General features: G+C 41.7%; 1 protein-coding gene across 2 annotated transcripts in view; it reads left to right on the top strand.

The window, feature by feature from the left end:
* Lrp12 (LDL receptor related protein 12) overlaps window positions 1-22,722 on the top strand; it is a 65,607-nt gene that overhangs the window by 36,038 nt on the left and 6,847 nt on the right. Inside the window, exons 2-5 of one of the 2 annotated variants that reach the window (XM_051202761.1) lie at window positions 227-283; window positions 16,234-16,369; window positions 19,377-19,579; window positions 20,954-22,058. In XM_051202761.1, the coding sequence (XP_051058718.1) occupies window positions 227-283; window positions 16,234-16,369; window positions 19,377-19,579; window positions 20,954-22,058 (1,501 nt within the window). The remainder of the gene's footprint in view (window positions 1-226; window positions 284-16,233; window positions 16,370-19,376; window positions 19,580-20,953; window positions 22,059-22,722) is intronic. The other variant, XM_051202762.1, reaches the window with a different exon arrangement.

Genomic DNA, 22,722 nt, shown 5'->3' with positions numbered 1-22,722 from the left:
ATCGCTCCTTCTGGTGTTGATCAGCTCTCTGTAGCTGTGAGATCTCTATAGTGCACCGTATTGTAATTCCCAAACTGTTTTGCCTCACTCTTTTTGGGGGGCATTATTATAAAAAATTTAGTTTCTGATAATTGAAAGTCATTTTGTACAGTCTTCTCTTAAGAATGTGAAAATTTTCTATGAGTTTTACCTTGGAAATTAGTTTATTTATTATGTTTGATTTTAGGAAATGGTGCTCTTGCAGAACTTTCTGAAAACGTGCCTATTTCAGGAGTGTCGACTGGTAAGTCATCTTTTGTAATGTTTAAATTTCATGCATGACTTCTATGGTAAATATTGAAAACCCCCTGGTAGCTTACGAAGTGATATTTGGCTATAAAAATTATTGCTCCTTTCGCCACATGTAATACGGAGGGAAGGAACTGGAACATGGGAGAAATTCTCATAAGATAAAGTGATATTGCATGCCTGAGGGTTGATTATACTTTTCCAAACAGACTGTGTAATTATTTTCATGTGGAAGATAAACCAAGAGAAAAGTCAGCTCAAGTAGAATTAGGTATTTTTCTCTCCATGCAAACTTGTGTAAAATGAAATTAATTTGGAATGTTATCTCTAGAATTTACAGCCTTAGAAATGAAGCGTCTTGTTAGATGTTTTAGATTCGAAGGATACTCCACGAAGACCTGCCTCCTTAAGGGCACCCTTGGGTCTGTGGAACTCAGAAGTCAGTGATAGAAGCAGGGTCTTCATCCACCTTAGCTACAGCTTGGTGACCAAAGGCCATGACTACACAGCTGGCGCTTGTGGATGGCTTCCAGTTGGTAACTATATTTGCCCCATTAACTGTAGTTACCAGCATATCAGAAACAGTTTATTTTTTTCAGTGTATGGAAGTGGTTTCTCACTACTAATAATTAGCAGTAGTTCTTCACTTCCCTGTATTATTGATAAGATTTAGGTAGTTAAAAGTGACACAGCAGTATTTGTCTACCTAGTTTTTATTATAAATTTGATGTTGGTTTTGTGATTCTGACTTTCATTCAGGAAGTTAGTGGACTTGCCATCTTCTCTGGCTAGCACTGAGCGCACAAACACTCCTGGTCTCCCCCAAATCAAAGGCTCTCTTCATCCTTTCCCTTTGTGTTCTCACTTTTCCATAGGCTTTTAGTGTCCATCGATTTTACATCTCAAATAGAAACAAAAATGTTTTATGCTATTTATTATCGTATGAGTGGGACACCCGTGAGGCAGTCAGGGACTGGCTGGTGGGAGCCGGTTCCCTTCCACATGGGCTGCAGGTAGGAACCTTCTCACTGGCTCAGTGAAAGCCACGTTTTAAACTTGGCCTTGTCCCCTCCCCCATTTTAATAGCAAATAAGAACTGTGATTGCAGTCCCAACTCACCAGTGTTTTCAGAACTTATCTCAGGTTGCCTTTCAAATGTTGGTTCTTTGAGCCTGCTGCAGCAGGTTAAGCTAAGCAGGTTGGTTTCCTCTGAGTTCTAGGAGCTGGAAGTCCAAAGTTAGGTGCTTGCAGAGTTGATTCCTGGTGTAGTCCCTCCTGCTGTTCCAGTGGAGCATCACCCTGTGGGCTCACTGACTCTTCTGGAATACCTCGAGGGAAAGACGGGGTCTCTATTCCTTCACAGGTGTTATAGTTCTTATTATAGGACGCTTACAGTACTGGAGTGACCTCGCTGCTCTGTTCCGATGGAAATCATGAACACAAACTACATGTAACTCCTTTTGTGTCAGTAACTCCAAGCTTTGGTAATCGGGACCCTCAACTCTTACTTACTATTGCAAGCCCTTGGTGGTGTTCTGTGACAGGCTTTTCCTGGGTAGGCGCAACACACAGAGTTTACCCAAGTCACCCCAGAGAGGGAGCCCACAACAGACCAAAGTCCAACTTGGTGAGCCATTGAGTTTTATTGGGGTTACTTACAGGGATATGAGTGAAGGGTTATTCACAGGAGCAGAAATGACTCTAAACAGCTGCATCACCAAAGCCCACCCCAGTGTAAGTGACAGTTGACAAGATCCAGGATCCTGGAGGACACTGGGCAGCCTCCAGGTAGCTCAGCCGGTTGGAGAGTTTCCTTCCCAGGTGCCTCAGTTGGTCTAAACCTCTTCCAAGCAGCTGGACTGTTCTGTCTCTCTGAGGCAGCTAATCTGCACTCAGTCTTCCTTGCGGATTGGCTGGTCTGAGCGGTTTCTTTCTTGTCTTAGAGCGCCCCTCAGTCACCTCTATTATTTACTCTTGGGAGGGAGGGCCCTAGTAATTCTGGTCAATTTCCAGAACTTCCTGAAGCTATTTTGAGCTGTTCACCTTCTATCTTAAAGAGCCTACCACCAGGATGGAATGTTGTAACAAGGGAGGAAACCGCTAGATGACAGATAGTCCCAGAACTCCTCTAGTTGCCTAGGCCTGGGCTCTCCTCTGTGGTCTTAACTCTGCACTCTGTCCCATTACTGCCTGGAGTCTTGGGCTACTGCTTCTGGTTGTTTCTGTGGCTGGCAGCCATGGGAGTTGGTTCTTTGTAAAGCCTGCTCACCCTGCTTTCCCTTGATGAAGAGCACAGACAGATAATAAAACTGGAGCAGAGCACAGGACAGAGACCCTGGAGACAGTGAAAGCATGCTGCTATGTCACCAGATACACACACAGAGCTGTTGTGAATGGGGGTAGCGCTCCAGGTAGACCTGCTGTGAGGAGGTCAGAGGTTGCTCGTAAGGCCATCTGAAGTAGCTATAGGCAGGATCATTTAAGGGTCTGTCATTGGAGCTGTCACAGCCAAGTCTTCCTAAGCAAAGCAGTGGCCGTGAGAACTGCAGGGGTCCCTGAGGCCACAGGCTGTCCCCTTAGGGGTTAGTGGTTGGTCTGAAGTCCCCATCTGTCATTCTGCTGGCCCAACTTACTGTGAACTGTGGGGAGGTTATCAGAAGAACACAAAGAACCAGGGAGGAAGCAGCTGCTGTGGCCCTGGTGAAAATGGCAGAGCCAGTGATACAGTGTGGTTGCTTGCCATCCTAATGAACCTTCAGGAGCAAAAGCAAGTGTCACCTACAGCCCCACTGGACTAGGGAACCATGGAGACAACCGCGCTTGTTCTCAGGAGGCCTTTGCCATGTCTAGCTTGGGCCACTTGCCTGGTTAGAACTTTTTCAAAGTTAACCCCTAGCCTACCCTTAGTGGCCTGTCTCAGGTTCCTCTTTTAAGACTGTCTGTAGCACACTGGCATGAATGCTTCAGTGGGTAAATGCCCTGACCACCCAGTTCAGTCCCCAGATCCCACATGGTGGAGGTGGGACCCAGATCCCTGTGTCCTCCCTCTGAGCCCCACACGGACTCTTTGGCTCATGTGCCCCTCCCCGTACACAAAATGAATAAATGTGAAAAAAAAGTGTTTACAGTGATAGTGTCCTCAAATATTGGGAACGGGTTCCAGCATATGAAGATGAATTTAGTTCATGACAAGAAGTTTGAAGAATTAGAGTCTTCTGAATGGAGGAATGGTTGGGGCGTGCAGAGGGGCGATGGGGTTGGGCTGGAAGGAGAGGAAGGAGGGGAAACAGCAGATGGGTTGTAAAAATTAATAAATAAGATACATATTTTAAAAATGAATTGGGCCTTGTTTTGTTAGCAGTTCTGAGGGTTAGGCCAGGGCCTGGAGCATGGCAGGTGACAGCTCTTCCTCCCACTGAGCTCCACCTCTACCTCTGCCACTGCTGCTGTTGGGGGAGGGGCAGATGGGGCAGTTAAGAGAGGGGCTCTGCAGCCCACACTTCTTCCAACTAGCTGTAGCTAGGTGAGTAATCCCCCTGCCTCCACCTTCCAGATGCTGAGATTATGAGGTTATTGATGTGTGCTGTCCACAGAAAGAGTCTTTCAGCGTAGCCCCTGCCTTGTGAGGCTGGCATCAGAATCACACGACGCCATGGCCACAAAGAGTCCATGCGTTTGATCACTCCCAGAATTTACTATGTTAGAAATTAAAGCTGAGAAATTGCCTTAGCACATATATATACAATTTAATAAGCAAGAATGAGTTTTGTTGCAAGCTTGTGTCTATAGCATAGTTTTATTAAAATATATTTTTCAAGTCAAAAATGTCAATAGTATTATTGTTCTACAATATTGTAAAGCCTTTATTGATGAATTTAAGGTGTCTGGATTCTCAACATCTGTTTCTGCATTCAGTCTTTTGCAATTCTTTATTTGACACAAGGAAATAATACCATTGGTATGTAACTAAAAATGTATAGCAGTGTTTTAACAATCTTCTTCAGACAATTGTGACTGTCCTTTGTTACAAAAATCCAGCAAGTGGTAGTTTCTAAAAGGTGAGGTGCAGTTGCATCGGAATCCATGTGTGAGCTGTTTTGTTCTCTGTGACCCTGCGGTGTGGCTGGCTTTGGCCTCTGAGAGTATTTTCATTACCGTGTATGATTTTATAGTATGTCAATCACCTAATTCTCTTTGCTGAGTTGTACAGATTAATATGGAGTGTGAAAAGCTAGAGAAATTTGGACATATCCAATGTCAAATTGTAAATCTAATATCAATGCATCAAGACTGAATTATACTTCTTATTTTTGTCTGTTTGCTTGAGGTTAGGTTGCTGGACTCTTATTTACTATTGCCTTTGCTCTCAGTAAACTCCTTTTGAAGAAACATCAACAGAAATTCACACTTTTAAAGGAGTAAAATGTGTTCTCCATAAGCCTTCCCCCACTTAGGAATTTCAGACACGTGTAGACATACTTATTGTTTGCTGCAGCTGCCATATCAAAACACCACAGACTAAACAACATAATGTGTTTTCTCGTGAGCCTGGAGGCTAAAAGCCCACAATCAAGATGTGGCATAAATGGTTTCTTCTGTGTTCTCTCGGTGGCTTATAGATGCCATCTTACTGTATCCTGCCTTGGAATCTGTTCTGATGACTTCTGAAGTTACATCACAATATCCCACCCGGGTGACCTCATTTTTACTTAATTACCTCATCAAAGAGTCTCCCTGTAATTATAGTGAAACTCTGCTGAAGTACTGGTATTAGGACTTTAATAAACGAATTTTGAGGACAATACAACTCATCCCTTAACAATGTATATTTTAATTGTGTGGATTTATACATCAATAATATACTCCATTCCAGAAAACAGCAAAACCATATAATGCCTTATAAAAACCATCCTTCTATGAAGTCCAGCATATAAGACCTATCCCTATTACACATTAAAGAGAATAAATAAGTGGATGTTTTCTCAAAGCCTTTGGTCAGTGAGGACAGCTGTGGATGCATTACTGTCCCTTGTAAAAAGTTTTAGGTTTGGAATGTTTGGGGACTAGAGTATATATAGATAGACTTTATTAATTAGACATCTCTAATCCAAAAATCTGAAATCCAGAATTCTCCAAATCTGTAATAGTAACAAAAAAAATCTTATTAGACTTTATAGAATTTTGTATTTCATATTTGGAGGCTAGTAAAATGCATGCTGTACAGGTTTCTAAAATCCATGTATCCAGTAGAATTAGGTCCCTTTGATGCTGGTCACAGGCTGAGCTGTCTTGCCCAAGCAGACTCTAATGTCAACACATCTTCCCATAAAGAAGCAAAGCTCAGGATTCTGTGTTGCTGCCAACTCTGTGCTCAGCCTTCATCTCAAGACTTTCCACTCTGTTTGATCCAGCAGCCCCATGACCTGGCTGTCTGCACTGTAACATCTACTGAAGATTGTTAATCAGTTTCTAATTTGTCTAGTTAGTACATTTTGAAAGTGAATCTTTTAAAAAGGATTGTTTTTGTTGTTGGTTTTTTTTTTTCTTATTTTACATATTGATCCCAGTTCCCTCTCCTTTCCTCCCATGTCCCCCAATCCCCCTTCCCATCCCATTCCCCACCCACTCCATAGGGAGGGTGATGCCTTCCAGGAGGGATCATCAAAATCTGTCAAGTCATCTGGAGTAGGGTCTAGGCCCTTCCTTCTGTCTCTTGCTAAGGGAGTATTACTCCCTCCATGGGGAATGTGACCCCAAAGTCCTTTTGTGCACCAGGGATACACCCTGGTTCCGCTGTCAGAGGTCCCTTAAGCTGCTCAGGCCTTCTAACTGAGACCCATGTTCAGGGGGTCTGAATCAGTCCAATGCTGGTTTCCCAGCTATCAGTCTGGGGGTCCATGAGCTCCCCTAAAAGAATTATTTTACTACAGGAAAAATCAGGACCATCCTAGACAAATCAGAGCACAGGTTCACCTTATTTGTAACTACTTTGTCTGTTTCTGCATATTTTTTTATTATTTTATATAACCAAGTCCATTTAAATGAAAACAAACATTTATAGACAATATTTGGGAATTTGGGTGTCGTTCTTTCCAAACTACTTCCTGCTGGTAAGGGGCGCAGTCATGGGGGAATTCTAAGAATATGCAGAAATCCTGGCTGTAGTCTGTAGCTGCTTTGTCCAGCTGTTTTGAATGTAGGATCACCTGGTACTCTGTTTCAGGCGGTCTGGCTTGATCAAACCACATTAGTCTGGAAGGAATCCACAGCTTTTCATTTTCTGTGGAAACAAAAATAGAAATCCTTTTCCCCAGTAACTTGTCCTTGAACTTAAATTTTGGAGTCAAAGCATTGTTTCTGCATATGTTAAAGTACCCTGGGACCTTGTGCCCAGGGACCGAGGTAGTAAGAGCCTTAGTTACTTTCCCATTGCTTTAGAAAATGCCCTGAGCAATGGGAGCTTGAGGCAGCCTAGCGAAGGGTGAATGTGCACTCAGCTGGCTTCCTCCACTCTTTATAGTCTGAGGTCCTCTGCCCAGGGCATGGCCCCTCCCACAACTCCAATGACTCATCTCATGTCAGTCAGTGTAATCTAGATCATCCCCTACAGGCATCTCCAGAGGCCTGCCTCCAGGGGATGATAGGTTTGTCCAGTTACAGTTAACACAAACACTCAGAGTAGGTCATGGGTCCCAAGGAACCTACTTAATGGAAGAAGTGAGCATGTGCAAACTGCACCTATGCTGTGGTCTTATCATAATAATTCCTGCAGTAAGTCATTAGCACACTAGGCCAGATAATAAATGCACAGAAGGCCTAGAGGTGATATCTAGTGAATAGTAAGGGACTTGACGTCCATGGTTTCACAGAGAGGGAATGGTAGGGCTTGCTTAGCTTTGCTCACTCTTGCCATTCAGGGGGGCATTGTTAATTTATGATTGGTGATATAATTTTGGTCCCATTCTTTTCTTGCAACACTTTGTTTCTAATAGACTATTCGTTTCTGTCATTTTCTTCCTCAAAAAACTTACAGGAAATATACATTTGTCCCTTGCTCATTTTATGATTATCGGTTTTCATAAGAAATATTACATTATAAAGTCTGCTGACTGTGAATAAGAAAAAATGTATTAAATGTCTTATTTTTATATTTTTTTTCTTTGAATTTAGAACTATTCTTTATTTTTGCTTTTTTGTTTTTTTAATGTTTAATGAAACTAATTAATGAATAAATAGAATTTTAAAGACCAACCTGATTTAGAAGCAATCAAAAGTAAGAAAAGAATAACCAAGTATTGGTTGTCTGATTCAGGTCAATATCATAAGTTAGAGTAAAATTTAGTTTAAATTAAACACATCTTTAAAAATCAAATACATTTGTTTATCATGTACAAAGGGCTTGTTATAATGAACCTAACCTAAAATATGCTCCATTCTATTGATTGAAGAAGCTATATTGTGGATATATGTAAAGAAAATCACCTGTGGGCTGGAGAGATGGCTCAGGGGTTAAGAACACTGACTACTTTTCCAGAGGTCCTAGGTTCAATTCCCAGAACCATGTGGTGACTCACAACCATCTGTAATAGGATCTGATGCCCCCTTCTGGCCTGCAGGTGTACATGCAGAGCACTCATACATACAATGTAAATAAATTAATTAAATTTTAGAAAAGAAAATCACCTATTATATTAGCCTCCTAGTATATTGCATTAAGAAAAGCACCACCTCCCAGGGTCATTTAACCAAGAACAAGTCCAAATTTGAATTCTCTACTTTATCCTCTCTGGGCTGTCTGTCTGCTCTATGAGGCCAAGTCTGTGCATGCCTGAAGGTTTGTGTTTGTGGATCTGTCTCTGTGTCTTTCTCTTTCGACACAGTGTGTCTGTCCATAGCAAAGGGCCCCCTCTGCATCTATTTAACAACAGAGAAAGCTGGGGAAGGATCACAAGAACCATGTGGGGAAGGAATGAGGAATACTTTACAGAAATCTGCAGTGGCGTTAAATAAATCTTTAATTACATTAACTGGTCCAGATAACAGAATCATTGTTTATTAACAGGGATCTAAATGTTGCATTCAACATTTGTGGTGGATACTCACTTAGAAGATGGCTTTCCATCTCTATGCTTGCTGCTTTCAGCAAATGATATACATGTGTTACTCTGGGCTGGAGCACCAAAGGGCCTGTAATTTAAGACTGCAGCTGTGCATTCTCTGTTCAGTCTGATTTCTCGGGAACTCCAAGGCAAGCAAGGTTGATCAGCACATTATTCTCTTAAAAGCAATGTAAACAAACAGGCTGAGCACCCAGAGACTAGCAGTCTCATCTTAAGTGAGGTCCAGCAAAAGTTCCAGTCTCTTAGAATGTAAGAGACACTTTGTCATGACACATTGTCACAGTGTATGTAACATTTAGATTCATTTCCTCTGTGCCTTTCTGTGTATACCTTAAAAACTATATTTTCACTTAATTACAATAATCTTAGTTCCTACCCTTTCCATTTAAAATCATATGGACTACTTGTTATTTTCATTCATGTTTATGTCCATTATATTAATGCATAATATTTCCATCATGTGGGACTTACAATTAATGTTTTGGAGCACATCACTGCCTTTGTCCAGTGATTTCCCCCTAGTGTAGATCATGGCGCAAAAGATATATGTATTATTGGGTAATATAGTACCTCATGTTTTTACTTCTAAGACTGTCCTCATAATATAAAATTCTAGTAGAATTATTGTATCAATTTCCTGTTATCCCTGACCCAGGCCCCCTGAATGTGGTGTTAGTTGGGAGGACTGGTCAATCAATGGGGCCTCTGGTAATGGATCAATATTTATCCCTAGTACACGAATGGACTTTGGGAGCCCATTCCACATAGAGAGATACTCCCTCAGCCTAGACACATGGGGGAGGGCCTAGGCCTTGCTCTAAATGATATGATAGACGTTGAAAACTCCCCATGGAAGGCCTCACCCTCCCTGGGGAGCAAAAAGGGGATGGGATGGGGGTTGGTGCAGGGAACAGGGGAGGACAGGACAGTGTGGGAACTGGGATTGATATGTAAAACAACCTTGTTTCTAATTTAAATTTTAAAAATTATATAAAATAAAAAAAGAGCTGTGGTCTGAAATACCAATCTATCTCTCCCTAATGCCCTTCAAAATATTTAAAATAAACTGTTTCATTTGTTTTTCTATTGAAAAAAAGAATTATTGTATCAAAAAGGTTGCACCAGTTGACACAGTTGTTTGCAGCTTATGTGAGCATTTGCATTAGGTGTGATAGTCATTTCTTGCTTAATATTTTTCCTTGTGGCATTTCTATCAAGTCCTAACCTTTTACTCTCCCCACTCTGTTTTTTTGTTTTGTTTTTTTTTTTAAAGAAAAGAAAAAGGAAATTAATTGTTTCTTTTTTGATTCATGGCCTAGAGATACAATGTTGTAAACAAAAAGAGTAAGATTGACTTCTCTTTATAATTAGACAAAAACTATGCTCATTTTTATAAAATTCTGGTTGTTAATTAGAACAGATTTGGGGCCTTAATCCTTTTACAGCTGAAAGGGGTTTTTATTGTTTGTTTTGTTTCTCATTTAACGTTAGGACTGGTGTGTTATACTCAGTTCAACAAGACACCTCTGTGTTCCCACCTTCAATAGTTGAATGCTCTAAATCTAAATCTGGAATCCATTCTACATTTCATGAAATCTTTTATCAGGCAAAGCAAACATATAAGAGCTAAGGAAACGAGTATTGCTTCCAAAGTTCTTTAATCCTTGTTAATATTGTTAGGTTTCAGACCTGGGACAAATGGCCAAGGTGACGATTTAATATATCAAAGTGGACACTGGCTGGCAGCTGTTACAAGGCCCTCCTGGCTGGCATACCTTGCCCCCCCACCCCCGCCCTAAATTTTTCCCCACCATTCCCCCCAGCTACCCTTCCCTAGATAATCCACCCATTCTGGTTACCTACCCCTTCTACTCTGTGGCCTCCTGGCTGTTGTACTTTGTCCCCTCCTCTCCCATCTCTCTCCCCTGCCCATCTCCCCACGTGGCCCAGGGTCACATCCATGCCCACTCTCCCAGACATCCCTGCCTCTGTCCACATTCTCCCGCATATCTACAGTGAGTCTTTACCTCCACCAAACCCAGGAGTAGTCACATCCCCTCCCTTTTTATTTCTTTTTTTCATTCAAATATTAATTAATGAATTGTGGACTTCAAATCGTTTTTAAGCATTGTTTTTAATTATCAGCATTGATTCTTTCAAACTCATCCTCCTTCATTGCCTTCATGGGCTTGCATTATGTAAACACCTATTGGGACACTCATAGGTCCAGCACACTGCTGATCCCAAAGCCGTTAGGACTGCTGGCTTAGTAGTGACCTTAAAAGAGGGGATGGGGGTATACGTCCTACTCTCTGAATTGCAGCCTCCTCACTTACACACGAATTAACAATTTGTGTATATGGCTAACATGACTTGTTTTTAACCACTACTTAATTTTAAAAACTACAATGTAGTATTTTACAGTTTCACTGAAGAACAGTTAGTCTGATAAAATATTAATTCCAAAATTCCTAAGGGCTTATAAGTAAGGAATCTAAAAGGAAATAAAACTTAAATGGCAATTATTTGATAGTGCTATGTAGTTAATTTTAATATAGGAAGTTACATGAAGGAGCAGTGGTCTTTTGTACTTTTTCTGTGGAGGTTTAATAATATTTTACAGTTTTTCAACCAAGTACCTTGATCTGTTCCTGAAGCAATCAAAAGGAATTTCACCATTTCATTTGACCAATGCCTTTTATCCATGCGTCAAATAAAGACATGACAGGTTACTACGTTCTAGTGGATAATAAATCCCCTAAGATGTTTAAGATTGGAGAGTATAAAATAGAACTTAATGGAACCCAAGAAACTCCTCCAGACATAATGTGAGTGGGGATGCAAGATATACATGTTTGAGGAAAGCAGCACACATCAGTACAGTAGGGCCTGTCCCCGAAGTGTTCCACATGCCATGGTAGAGCTCCTTGTGAGCTCTAGGAAAGGGAGGTGATAGGGATGCTATCATTTTTGTATTTATGCTATGTAGCTTCATCATGTTTATATGTTACTATACTAGATTTATATTAATATGTTGTGTAATCATGTTTTATATGTCACCAAGTATCTATTAATCATCCTCTTTAATAAGATTGTAATGTTTTGTGTAACGTTATCATATTGAAAAAGTCGGGGTGAGTACCAGGCTATAGTCGAAGCGTGTAGTGCTGTGAGGGACTTAGTCTTACTGCAATCCGATATGCCGTGTTTTGTTCATGCTCATGGGAGACCTGCTATTTCCTGGACAGAAATAGAGAACTGTGTTAGGAGGTGGGAACAGGGGCGGGGGGAGCAGGAGGAGAGGAGGGAGGGGAAACTGCGACTGGGGTGTAAAATAAATAAATTTATTTTAAAAAGTCCATGCATTAAAGGCTTGGGCCCCAAGACAACGCTCACAGGAGGTGGAACTGAGGTGAAGACAGAGGGAGGCCTTGGGATCCCCGGCTGCAGCAGCATGCCCTGGGTGGTGGCTGTAGGGTCCTGGTCCCTTCTTACTCTCTGGTTCTCTGGGTTACCATGAGGCATCACAGGTTCCTCCATGTTCTCTCACCAAAGACCTAGAGTAGTGAGGCCAAACTTGACCAAACTTCCAAACCTGAGAGCCAAAAGTATCTGTTTTTCCTTGTAAGTTGACTATCTCTGCTACTCTGTTATTCTTGCAAGAAACCCCAGCAGGTGGGTGCAATGGACTTTTGATATCAGCTTGCTAATATAGCCCAGTATACCTAAGGGAGTTTTTGATCTTTGGTCACATGAATGGAACAAAGGAGATGATAGTTTTTTAGTCACCCCTCATTCAGCACGCTGCTGTATTCATTTTTGTTTATTACTCTTCAAAAAGATCACAATGACATAGTATGTCATGGCTGATGGACATGTTTGTTTGCCGGGTACTGCTTCCTGCCTCGTCTGTTCTAGGCTTCCCTCAAGAGTCACCATGAGCTTCACAAAGTAATAGTTTTCCCCATTCATGAGCTAGGAGTACTCACGTACTCAGCATTTAAATCTCTGGTGTATAAGTTAGAAAATGTAGGTACCATAACAGTAGCTTTCATGCCCTCGTGACTTTAAAAGCTGAATAAAAGGCTGAATCTTCCCCATTTGTCTTACGTTGTGCTTTGCCAGCTGTTTTAGGATTAGCTCTAGTACTTAGAAACTTCCTAGGGAAGGCTTAATTTCTTACAGTGTAATTATATTCAGTTTCATTGCTTTCCTCATATCATATTTTTCTGTACTTCCAGAGTTCCTCTTCAATATTTTTGCCTCTTCTGATTTTATTGGGTGTTTTATTTTACCACCATGCAACATTTCTTATTTTTTGTCATGAGCATTAACAATCTGCTTTGATTAGAGCTAATATCCAAGCAAAATAATTTAATTCTTGAGGAATGTCACTTAGAGTAACAGGAATAATTCTGTTGATACATCCATGCTTACATATCTGTGCTCATGCAGCAGAATATTCCTGTATGTCATAAATACTGGATGCAAAACTTCTAATAATTAGTGTAATGAGAGCCTTGTAGGAATAATAGATTACTGTTTTTCCCCATTTGTACTCATTCTTACCTTTAAAATTGCAATATAAAATTTTCCCATTTTAGACTAGTAAATAATGTTGTTAGAATGCTAATAATCATTTCCACTGAAAAAAATTTTGGTTTTCTGTGGGGGAGGGGCCTTCTAAACCCCCTTGTAACAGCTCTACCACTGAAAGACATTCTCAATGCTTCTGATTTCCCCTTAAATGATTGGTGTTGGGGCTGGAGAGATGGCTCAGAGGTTAAGAACACTGACTGCTCCTCCAGAGGACCTACCTGAGTTCAATTCCCAGCAACCACATAGTGGCTCAAAACCATCTATAATGCGATCCAGGGCCCTCTTCTGGCATTCAGGCATACATGCAGGCAGAACACTGTATACACAAAAAAATGAATCTTTAAAAAGAAAAAAGATTGGTGTTTTATTTTAAATTAAGTGTGTGTGTGTGTGTGTGTGTGTGTGTGTGTGTGTGTGTGTACATATGCACGCATGTACAGGTTCCCATGGCCACAGGTGTCCAGTCCTCTAGAGCTGGATTTACAGGCAGCTGTAAGCCAGCTGGCATGGATGCTGGCAACCAAACATGGGTCCTCTAGAAGAACAAGAAGAACTCTCAGTTGCACAGCCATCTCTCCAGCCCAAGCGGACTTTGGCTTTCTATAAAGAATAAAATAATGATTTTTGAAGTACTTTTTAGTGAGAATAATTCATACTGCATCTCTTTCCTTCCCTTCTGACTATGTCAGTGTTGGTAGTTCTGTTAGGACAGAGGCAGTTCTGTTACTAAGGGGAATGATGTACCCCTTCAAATAATGTCATTAAGAATACATGTAAAATATAAGTGTAGCAAGTCTTAAAATAGCTAATCCTATGTGTAGAAGCATGTCTCAACCTTTTGTAGTTATGTACATTTGTTCACATGTATGCGGGTGTACTAGAACATGTTCATGTGTGTCTGTTTATGCACGTTTACATATGTCCTGTGTTCACACAAAAGTGTTATTTTTTGGTATGTGAGCACCACCTATTGGTTTCTCATGTACTTGGATTTTTTTTCTTTTCTTAAAACCTAATTTAAAAAAAAAAAAAAACCTAATAACATAATAATAATCTTGCTAGTTTTTCCCTCCAGTTACTCTAGTCTTTATTTAAAAGTTGGAGGTTTTGTGCTGTGTCATGGTCTACTCCATCCAGAGTCCCAGAGTGCTGTGGTAAAAAGTAACAGGAAGAAGGTCTTTTAGAATATGTTTTTCATGAGATTGTTGTGGCTGTCTTAATGAAGTGGAAACAAAACTATACTTGGTTCTCAATAAGTTTTTATAATAGAATTACACTCGAAGAAATTGAGCCATCATTCGTTAAAAATCAATCTTTTTTTTCTTTCTGAGGGATGGGATTTATTCTGTAGTCAGAGATGACCGCAGTCTCTGATCTTCCTGCCTCTGCCTCCCAAGCACTGGGATTGGAGGAGCGTCCACTGTGCCCAGCTCAGGAAAATCACTAGTAATGAAACTTAACAATGGCAGTCATAAATAATCAATCAGTAACTGAGTGACAGCAGCCTTGATTGTAACTGTGCATGACGGCAGAGTCCTTGGTGTGTCCCTTGTATTCCAGCCATGAGTCTCCATGTTCTAAAAGTGGCCTGCATCTGACCCTTGGGCAGTGTGTTCTAGTTCCTGATAAGCTTGAGCCTTTGCTCTGCATTTGGAACATTGAAGCATCGATGTGTGTTTTCTACAAGAAGGGACTGGAAGCAGTTTGGCTTGCTTTATTTTGAAGACCATCAATGGTATTAATTACTGCAGTTTATTTCCTGTCATCCTTAGCCTAAATTAAGTGGGCATCAACCTCTGTTTACCCAGTTGTAACGGCAATGAGGGTATTTGGCTGTCTACAAGTCTGGTCTCCTGATCTTTAAACTCTCAGTGCAGGCCATATATGGTACCAATTGCACATTACTCCTTTTGGCCCTCAGCAATGCTTTTTATAGGCATGTATACTAATTAGTTAATTAATTGGGACTCAGTGTTCTTCTGGGGTTTTTTTTATTTGATATATAATTGTTATCGTTTTTTATGAAAATTGTCCCAAGATTTATAATAATTCCTCATGTTAGCTACACTCCCCACTACTTTAAAGGTCAGAAAATATAATTGATTAAAATTATATGAAATAATAGTTTATAAGGTTTAAGTTCTACTAAAACTATTAGCTTTCTTTCTTTCTTCTTTCGTTTCATTGCCTTTTTCCTTCCTGTCCAGCCAAGTGTTTTTATTTTTAGTGGGAAAGAATACATTGTCAGATTACCAGCATGATTCTAGATAAGTAAAAGCATATCTAGGCATGAATGTTTTCTTTTGTGGTATTCAGATATCAAATCACATTGTGATATTTTAAGTATTACTTCATAAGTTTATTTTTCAATAGTTTAGAACTCTTTCAAGACCCTTGTCTTAGTTATTTTTCTGTTATTGTGATAGAAACGCCATGATCCAGGAAACTTATAGAAGGAAAGGGTTTGGGGTGCGCCCATAGTTCCAGAGGGATGAGAATCTATGGCAAGGAAACAGTAGGCATGGTGGCTGGAGCAACATGCTGAGAGCTGAAGGCTCACGTCTCCACAAAGAGGAAGGAAGGGGTCTGGCATGAAGCTTTTGAAAGCCCCACTCAGTGACATACTCCTTCCAACAAGGCACGCCCCTAAACCTACCCAAATAATGCCACAGGCTGGGGACCAGGTACTTCTGAGCCTACAGAAACATTCTCATTCAAACACAACCCTGAGAGTATGCAGAAATGGTTTTGAAGTGCTTTAGTGTCTTACTGTCTTCATCCAGTGACCTACTTTATTAAAAAAGCAATTCAGTATCTTATGGTTACCTAAAGCTCACCGAAAATAACTTGATGGTCCCAAAGATCTAAGCACATTTACTGAATAAATGTTGAACTTTAGCTAGCTCACAATACAATGAATTTAAAAGATAAACTTGAGAAAAGATTGATGGGGGAATTGATTGATCTCTATACTTAAGCCTAAAAACTCCGGTGCCTGAGTGATCTAACTGGAAAATATCCTTGCCTGCCAGCAATGTCCAAGTAAGGGGAAGAAAAATAAAATACTAGAGTGGAATAGAGAGACTTTCTAAGCCAAACCACATCTTCCTGCATGGGATTTGACGTCGAAGTGTTTGGTTTTTGCTTTTGTTTTTTTGTTTGTTTTAAAGAAATGCAGTTGTTTATGAGGATGTAATGAGCTAAGGTCGCTCTGGCTATCTTCCAGCTTGTGGAGAGACTCCAGAACAAATCCGAGCACCTAGTGGAATAATCACAAGTCCAGGCTGGCCTTCCGAATATCCTGCCAAAATCAACTGTAGCTGGCTCATACGGGCAAACCCAGGGGAAATCATTACTATAAGGTAATCCTGATACCTTTCGTATTGTTAATCTTGTATTTACAAGTATGAGTACAATTTCTAAATAGCATTGCCATAGGCACAGTAATATAAAAATACCTTGCAGAACATAAAGTAAGTGATAGTTATCAGTGTCATTTAAAAAGTAGGCAGTGACCTAACAAGGTGTGTCTTCAGTATTTTCTGTTGCTGATAGCATGCAGTATAGAGCTGGAAGTCCTCTTGCCTCAGCCTCCAGAGTGCTGGGTTCCCCCTCCCGAATCCAGGATGAACACGCCATATAAAATACAACCCACTACACCCAGCTGTCTAAACCACTTCTTAACAAAAGGTGTGATTTGATAAATAGCTTATTAGGATCAAGAATAACCTTTAGCAGCGCGTAGAGAAACAAAACCCACCAACCAGCTCAAAGATCCATGCCTCATTCGTTGACACCTCTACTTTAAAGAAGTTCAAATACGATTCTGAGTAGGCATGGATGTGTTTATAAAACTGTAAACATGCTATTAAGCATACCTTGAATTTAATTTTTGCTTCTTTGATATGTCGTTGCATGTGTTGCGGGTATGTTCACCCACGTTTGCACATGTGGCGATCAGAAGCTAATGCTGGGCATGTTCCTCTATTACTTTGCACCTTTTTCTTTTGAAAAGAGTCTCTCACTGAGCCTGGAGCTGTCTTAACTAGACTTGTAGCCAGTGAGCTTTGGGAATGAGCTTGTACCCCCTGTCCCTCTAAGTACTAGACTTACAGACATGTTCCACCATGCCACATGGGTTCTGGGTACCCAGCCCACATCCTCATGTTTGCACGGGAAGTGCTTTTCTCACAGAGCCAGCTCCTCAACCTCCCCCACCCCTTTATAGGTCAGAAGCAACGTGTCCTGTGCCTTGATCATATACAACCCGTTCAGATGTAAAATGAGCCCATAACAGGAAAGTTTAAGTTGATTTACTTTACTAATAAGTAAAATAGAAAGTATATCATTCTCCAGGGAGATGCTTTAAAATATCTAACTATTAAGGATTAAGGATAAAGTGTATATTCAACTTTTTAAGGTAAAGTTAAGATCCTGACTAACACAAACTATATAGGAATACAGAAGTGTGCTGCGTTTGTTTTATATTTTAAGAGACTGAGCTGGCCTTCAACATGATACATAGCCAAAGATGACCTGAATTCATGATCTTCCTGCCTCAGCTTCCTTAAGAACCATGGTTATAAACAGTCTGAATTGAAGCGGGGAAGAAGATCCTAGCATTACATGAGTGAGAGCTCTCTGTGTAGACTTTAGAGATGAAGATGTAAACTATTTCTCCTCTTTCTTCCCCCTCAGCCCATAGACAGGGACTGCAGACTCAAGCCCCAGGTCTGGTTGTTTTGCTTAAGAAAACATGTGGGGGGAAAACATTCTCATAGCCGTTGGTTGCCTCCCAGCAAACATGAAGACTTTGCTACGTATTGACTCCATGGTAGGATCTGCAGTTGTAGAAACACAGGAGAAAAGGAGGAAGGGAGGGAGGTCCATCCAGAGCACCTCCCACAAAGTAAGCCCATACCCCACACTCCAGACAGTATGAAGAAAGTGTAATCCACCTGTAATACAGTTTACTCAGACATTGCAATATTTATGATGTCAGGGGTTTCTTTCTTAACCTTTTCTGTCCCCCCTATACATGGTAGTCTGGTCAAACCTATGAACTAATTCCCAGAATGTTTCTTCATTTATAAAACACATCTCATTGCAAAGTATAATTGCATAAAATATAACTAACTAACTGCTGGGTATATTCGGATATTTATAATATAATAATATGTTTATTGACATGTTGACTAAAATAAATCACAGGGGTTTTGTTGGTGTAAATAGTATTTTTAGGCTGTGAAAAACTTAAATGTGACATGAAAATCTGACTCATTGTAAGAGAGAGGGGCAGGTATATAAGGGTCTCTGAAAGTGCTGTGCGTGGTAATGAGGCAAGGGCCAGCCTGAGCTGGAGTGATTGAGAGTGTTTAAAGAACAAATAGCCTGACATAATCCTTGCAGTTAACTTCCTTATCACTTGATTTAAAGTGGAGGCAGAGAGATAAAGTCAAATTTTCATTTGTTAGCAAGCCATGTTCAGATTTGGAAGCAAAATTGGATTTCTCATTTCTACTAAGCAGTGGCTGCTTTTCCTGTCCTTGTCTGACTTTTTGCCATTTACTTGTTGCCCATATTTTAGGGACTACATGATAATGTTTAACTGGAAAGTGATTTATATGAAAGAGTTTCCCAAACTCAAGGACCTTTCACAACAAATGTTACTCTCGTTTGTCCCTGCTCTCCCTCTCCCCCTCCCCCTCCCCCTCCCCTCCCTCCTCTCCCCCTCCCTCCTCTCCCCCTTCTCCTCCCTCCTCTCCCCCTCCCCCTCCCCTCCCTCCTCTCCCCCTCCCTCCTCTCCCCCTTCTCCTCCCTCCTCTCTCCCTCCCCCTCCCCTCCCTCCTCTCCCCCTCCCCTCCCTCCTCTCCCCCTCCCTCCTCTCCCTCTCCCCCTCCCTCCTCTCCCCCTCTCCTCCCTCCTCTCACTCTCCCCCTCCCCTCTGTCCTCTCCCTCCCCCCCTTTCTTTTCCCCCTTCCCCTCCCCTTTTCTCTCTTTATTGCTCTGATTTGCTGTCCTGGGGATGTTAGCCAAAGTGGGTGACCCCTAACTGAAGAGAAAGAGGAGGTTTATTTTCTGGCTCAAGCAGGAAGAGCTGTAGGATGATCAGGGTAGGGAAGGGGTTTTCCTAAAGATATTAGCAACAAGAGCCTGTGCTGTCACCTGGTTCACCGTGGTTCTGGAACCTTCAGAAGGATGCAGGTGTAGGGGCCGCGAAGAAGATGTGTGGTTGCCGAGGACATGGCTGCCTGCCGGAGCAGAAGACACAGGGACCTGGAGTCTTGTCTTCCCTTACGTCCCATTTTTATGAACATTCTTGTCTTGTCTTCGGTTTTGAATGACTCTTCCGACATTCTCTTGTTTTAGTTTCCAGGACTTTGATATCCAGGGGTCCAGAAGGTGCACTTTGGACTGGTTGACAATAGAAACATACAAGAATATTGAGAGCTACAGAGCTTGCGGGTCCACGGTGCCGCCCCCATACATCTCCTCACAGGACCATGTCTGGATCAGGTTTCATTCAGATGACAGCGTGTCCAGGAAAGGCTTCAGACTGGCGTACTTTTCAGGTGTGTTTTTGAAAAGAAAAATGCCGAACCACATTTTGTGGTATTACCTGCCCAATCACTTTAGTTCATTTTCTGAACTGTGTCCCTTTAATTATGTGTCAGCCCTCAAGGTAGCTGAGGTTGAAGACTAGAAGCTAAAGTCAGCTGCCTTAAAATTGAGTATCCAATTTGATGTTTATATAACCATAATGAAATTATTAATTGATAAACTGAGGTATATCTTCTAAAACATCTTGAATATATTTGTTTTGAAAGACGTAAGCTTGCCTCAAAGCTTTTGCCCATATTGCAAAGACTACATCAGAGTATTTTTTTTTTTAGTGTGTGAATTACTGTTTTCATTACATCTTAAGTAAAAGACAAAACCCATTCCACCAGCACAATTTACAGCCTCAGACTTTTTAATTTTTCTTTTCCTAAACCATTCCCAAGCATGACCAAGTCATACTCGTGTGGAAAACTTAGAGCACTCAGGGTACCTGTTTCTTATCACCGCCGCCTTTGTAACATTCACTCAGCTTGAAGTATTTCTGCCACCTCCTTACCCGAAAGTAAGCTGGTAGTGGACAGGCAGCAATGAGCCAGCTTTTGTCAGATTCTGTAGGAATGTGCTTGGGTCTGGTTCGTGTCTGTTGCTCTTGTGGAATATTTAACATGGTGTACTGGAATAATTCCCTAAACACTTTCCCCCCCCCCCCTCCTTTATTAACAATTCTACTCAGATTTTTGTGCTCCAGGAAGCAACCATATCTGGTAATAAACACTGGCGATCATCGTGAAGTCATTAAAAATAAAACTATAAAATGGAAGTATTTCACCATGATTACATGACGAATAGCCAACTTAAAGATGACAGTTTATCAAAAGCAGGTCTGAGTTGTAAGATACACTACAGTGTGCCTAGCAAAGCCCCTGCCATGTGTGAGGATAGAGACAAGCGTGGTAGGAGAATGGGAAAACATGTTTGCAAAGTGTTTGCCTGGTTGGTTTCCCTTTCTTTAAACGTGTCTCCTGTTTTAGTTATGTCTATAGAACGTTAAATTCTTAGGCGGTGTATCCTTTGGTTCATGTGTCTTAAGTCATTTCACTAAATGTTCTGCAATGAAATAGCTATCTACAAAATAGCATTGATCCTTTCATATCTTTAGGCAAAAGTGCCAGGAGCTTTGTGGGGAAAGAACAACACTTAATAAATGGAGCTGTTGAGTATGTAATGCCAGTGTGAATTCCTCACTAGAGTTTAACACACTTCTAACAAGGTTTTTAAAAGCCTTCTCGCTTACTAGAAAAGCATGCACTCCCTGTCTTTTGTAGTGTGGATGTGCTTTATTTTTCTTCTTCTGTCTCCCGTTTCCCTTCCCCACGTTCTCCCAGGGAAATCTGAGGAGCCAAACTGCGCCTGCGATCAGTTCCGCTGTGGGAACGGAAAGTGTATTCCAGAAGCCTGGAAGTGTAACAGCATGGATGAGTGTGGAGACAGCTCCGACGAGCAGGTCTGTGCCAAAGACGCCAACCCCCCAACAGCTGCCGCTTTCCAGCCGTGCGCCTACAACCAGTTCCAGTGTCTGTCCCGCTTCGCCAGAGTGTACACCTGCCTCCCCGAGTCTTTAAAGTGCGACGGTAACATTGACTGCCTGGACCTCGGGGACGAGATTGACTGTGACGTGCCCACGTGTGGACAGTGGTTAAAATACTTCTATGGTACTTTCAACTCCCCCAACTACCCAGACTTTTATCCTCCCGGAAGTAACTGCACCTGGCTGATAGACACTGGTGATCATCGGAAAGTCATTTTGCGCTTCACTGACTTTAAACTCGATGGTACTGGTTACGGTGATTACGTCAAAATATATGACGGGCTGGAGGAGAGTCCGCGGAAGCTCTTGCGTGTGTTAACCGCTTTCGATTCCCACGCCCCTCTCACGGTCGTTTCTTCCTCTGGACAGATAAGAGTGCATTTTTGTGCTGACAAAGTAAACGCTGCAAGGGGCTTTAATGCCACTTACCAAGTAGACGGCTTCTGTTTGCCGTGGGAAATACCCTGTGGAGGGAACTGGGGGTGCTACACGGAGCAGCAGCGGTGCGATGGGTATTGGCACTGCCCGAATGGAAGGGACGAAATCAACTGTACCATGTGCCAAAAGGAAGAATTCCCGTGTTCTCGGAACGGTGTCTGTTACCCTCGTTCTGACCGCTGCAACTACCAAAACCATTGCCCAAATGGGTCAGACGAAAAGAACTGCTTCTTCTGCCAGCCTGGCAATTTCCACTGTAAAAACAACCGCTGTGTGTTTGAGAGCTGGGTGTGTGACTCCCAGGACGATTGCGGGGACGGCAGCGACGAGGAGAACTGCCCGGTCATCGTGCCTACCAGAGTCATCACAGCAGCCGTCATAGGGAGCCTCATCTGCGGCCTGCTGCTCGTCATCGCCCTGGGCTGCACTTGCAAGCTTTACTCTCTGAGAATGTTTGAACGGAGGTCAGTATCAAGACAAACTTCAGTTTACCGTTTCCGCAATAAACATATCATGGCCCAGGGGTTGGGGTAGCTCAATTGGTGAAATGCATGCCAAATAAACAGGAGCTGAATGTGATGGCCAGTACTCACACATGGGACTAAACATGGAAGCGGAGATATGAGGACCGCAGGGGTTCACCACCCACCCAGCCTAGCCTAATTGGCAAACTCCAGGGTTCATTCAGTGAGAGCCTTGTCTCTGTAAACACCCAAGTTGACCTCTGGCCTCCACACCCACACAGGAACTCACACTCATGCATGTAGGCATATACTAAAAAGAGAAAAGATTTAAAAGGGTGGCCCAAGTGTTTGCCATAAGTCCTTTTGATGTGGTTTGGAGATGTATAAATGTTTAGGATATATAAAATTAGGATGGAAAGCCCACTAGTCAAAGATAAACAAAAGCCAAAAATATTATTTAGCTTTATGAGATAAGAAATACATTTACTAGGTTACTGCCTTGAGGGGATTTTTACAAACTTATTCTCAGTTAGAGTTTTATCTTGTTTTTATAAATATTCAATAATTCCACATATCAGAGTCTCCAGTGTTTGTAGCATTCTACAAGTGAGAAGAAAATAAATGAACCATAGTCTCTCAAGCAGGCTCACACTAGGGAGCAGTC

Source organism: Phodopus roborovskii, unplaced genomic scaffold (genome assembly GCF_943737965.1).
Source record: "Phodopus roborovskii unplaced genomic scaffold, PHOROB, whole genome shotgun sequence".
NCBI classification, from domain to species: domain Eukaryota; kingdom Metazoa; phylum Chordata; class Mammalia; order Rodentia; family Cricetidae; genus Phodopus; species Phodopus roborovskii.
The sequence above is the reverse complement of the archived record's forward strand: the minus strand, read 5'-3'. Positions and strand labels throughout refer to the sequence as shown.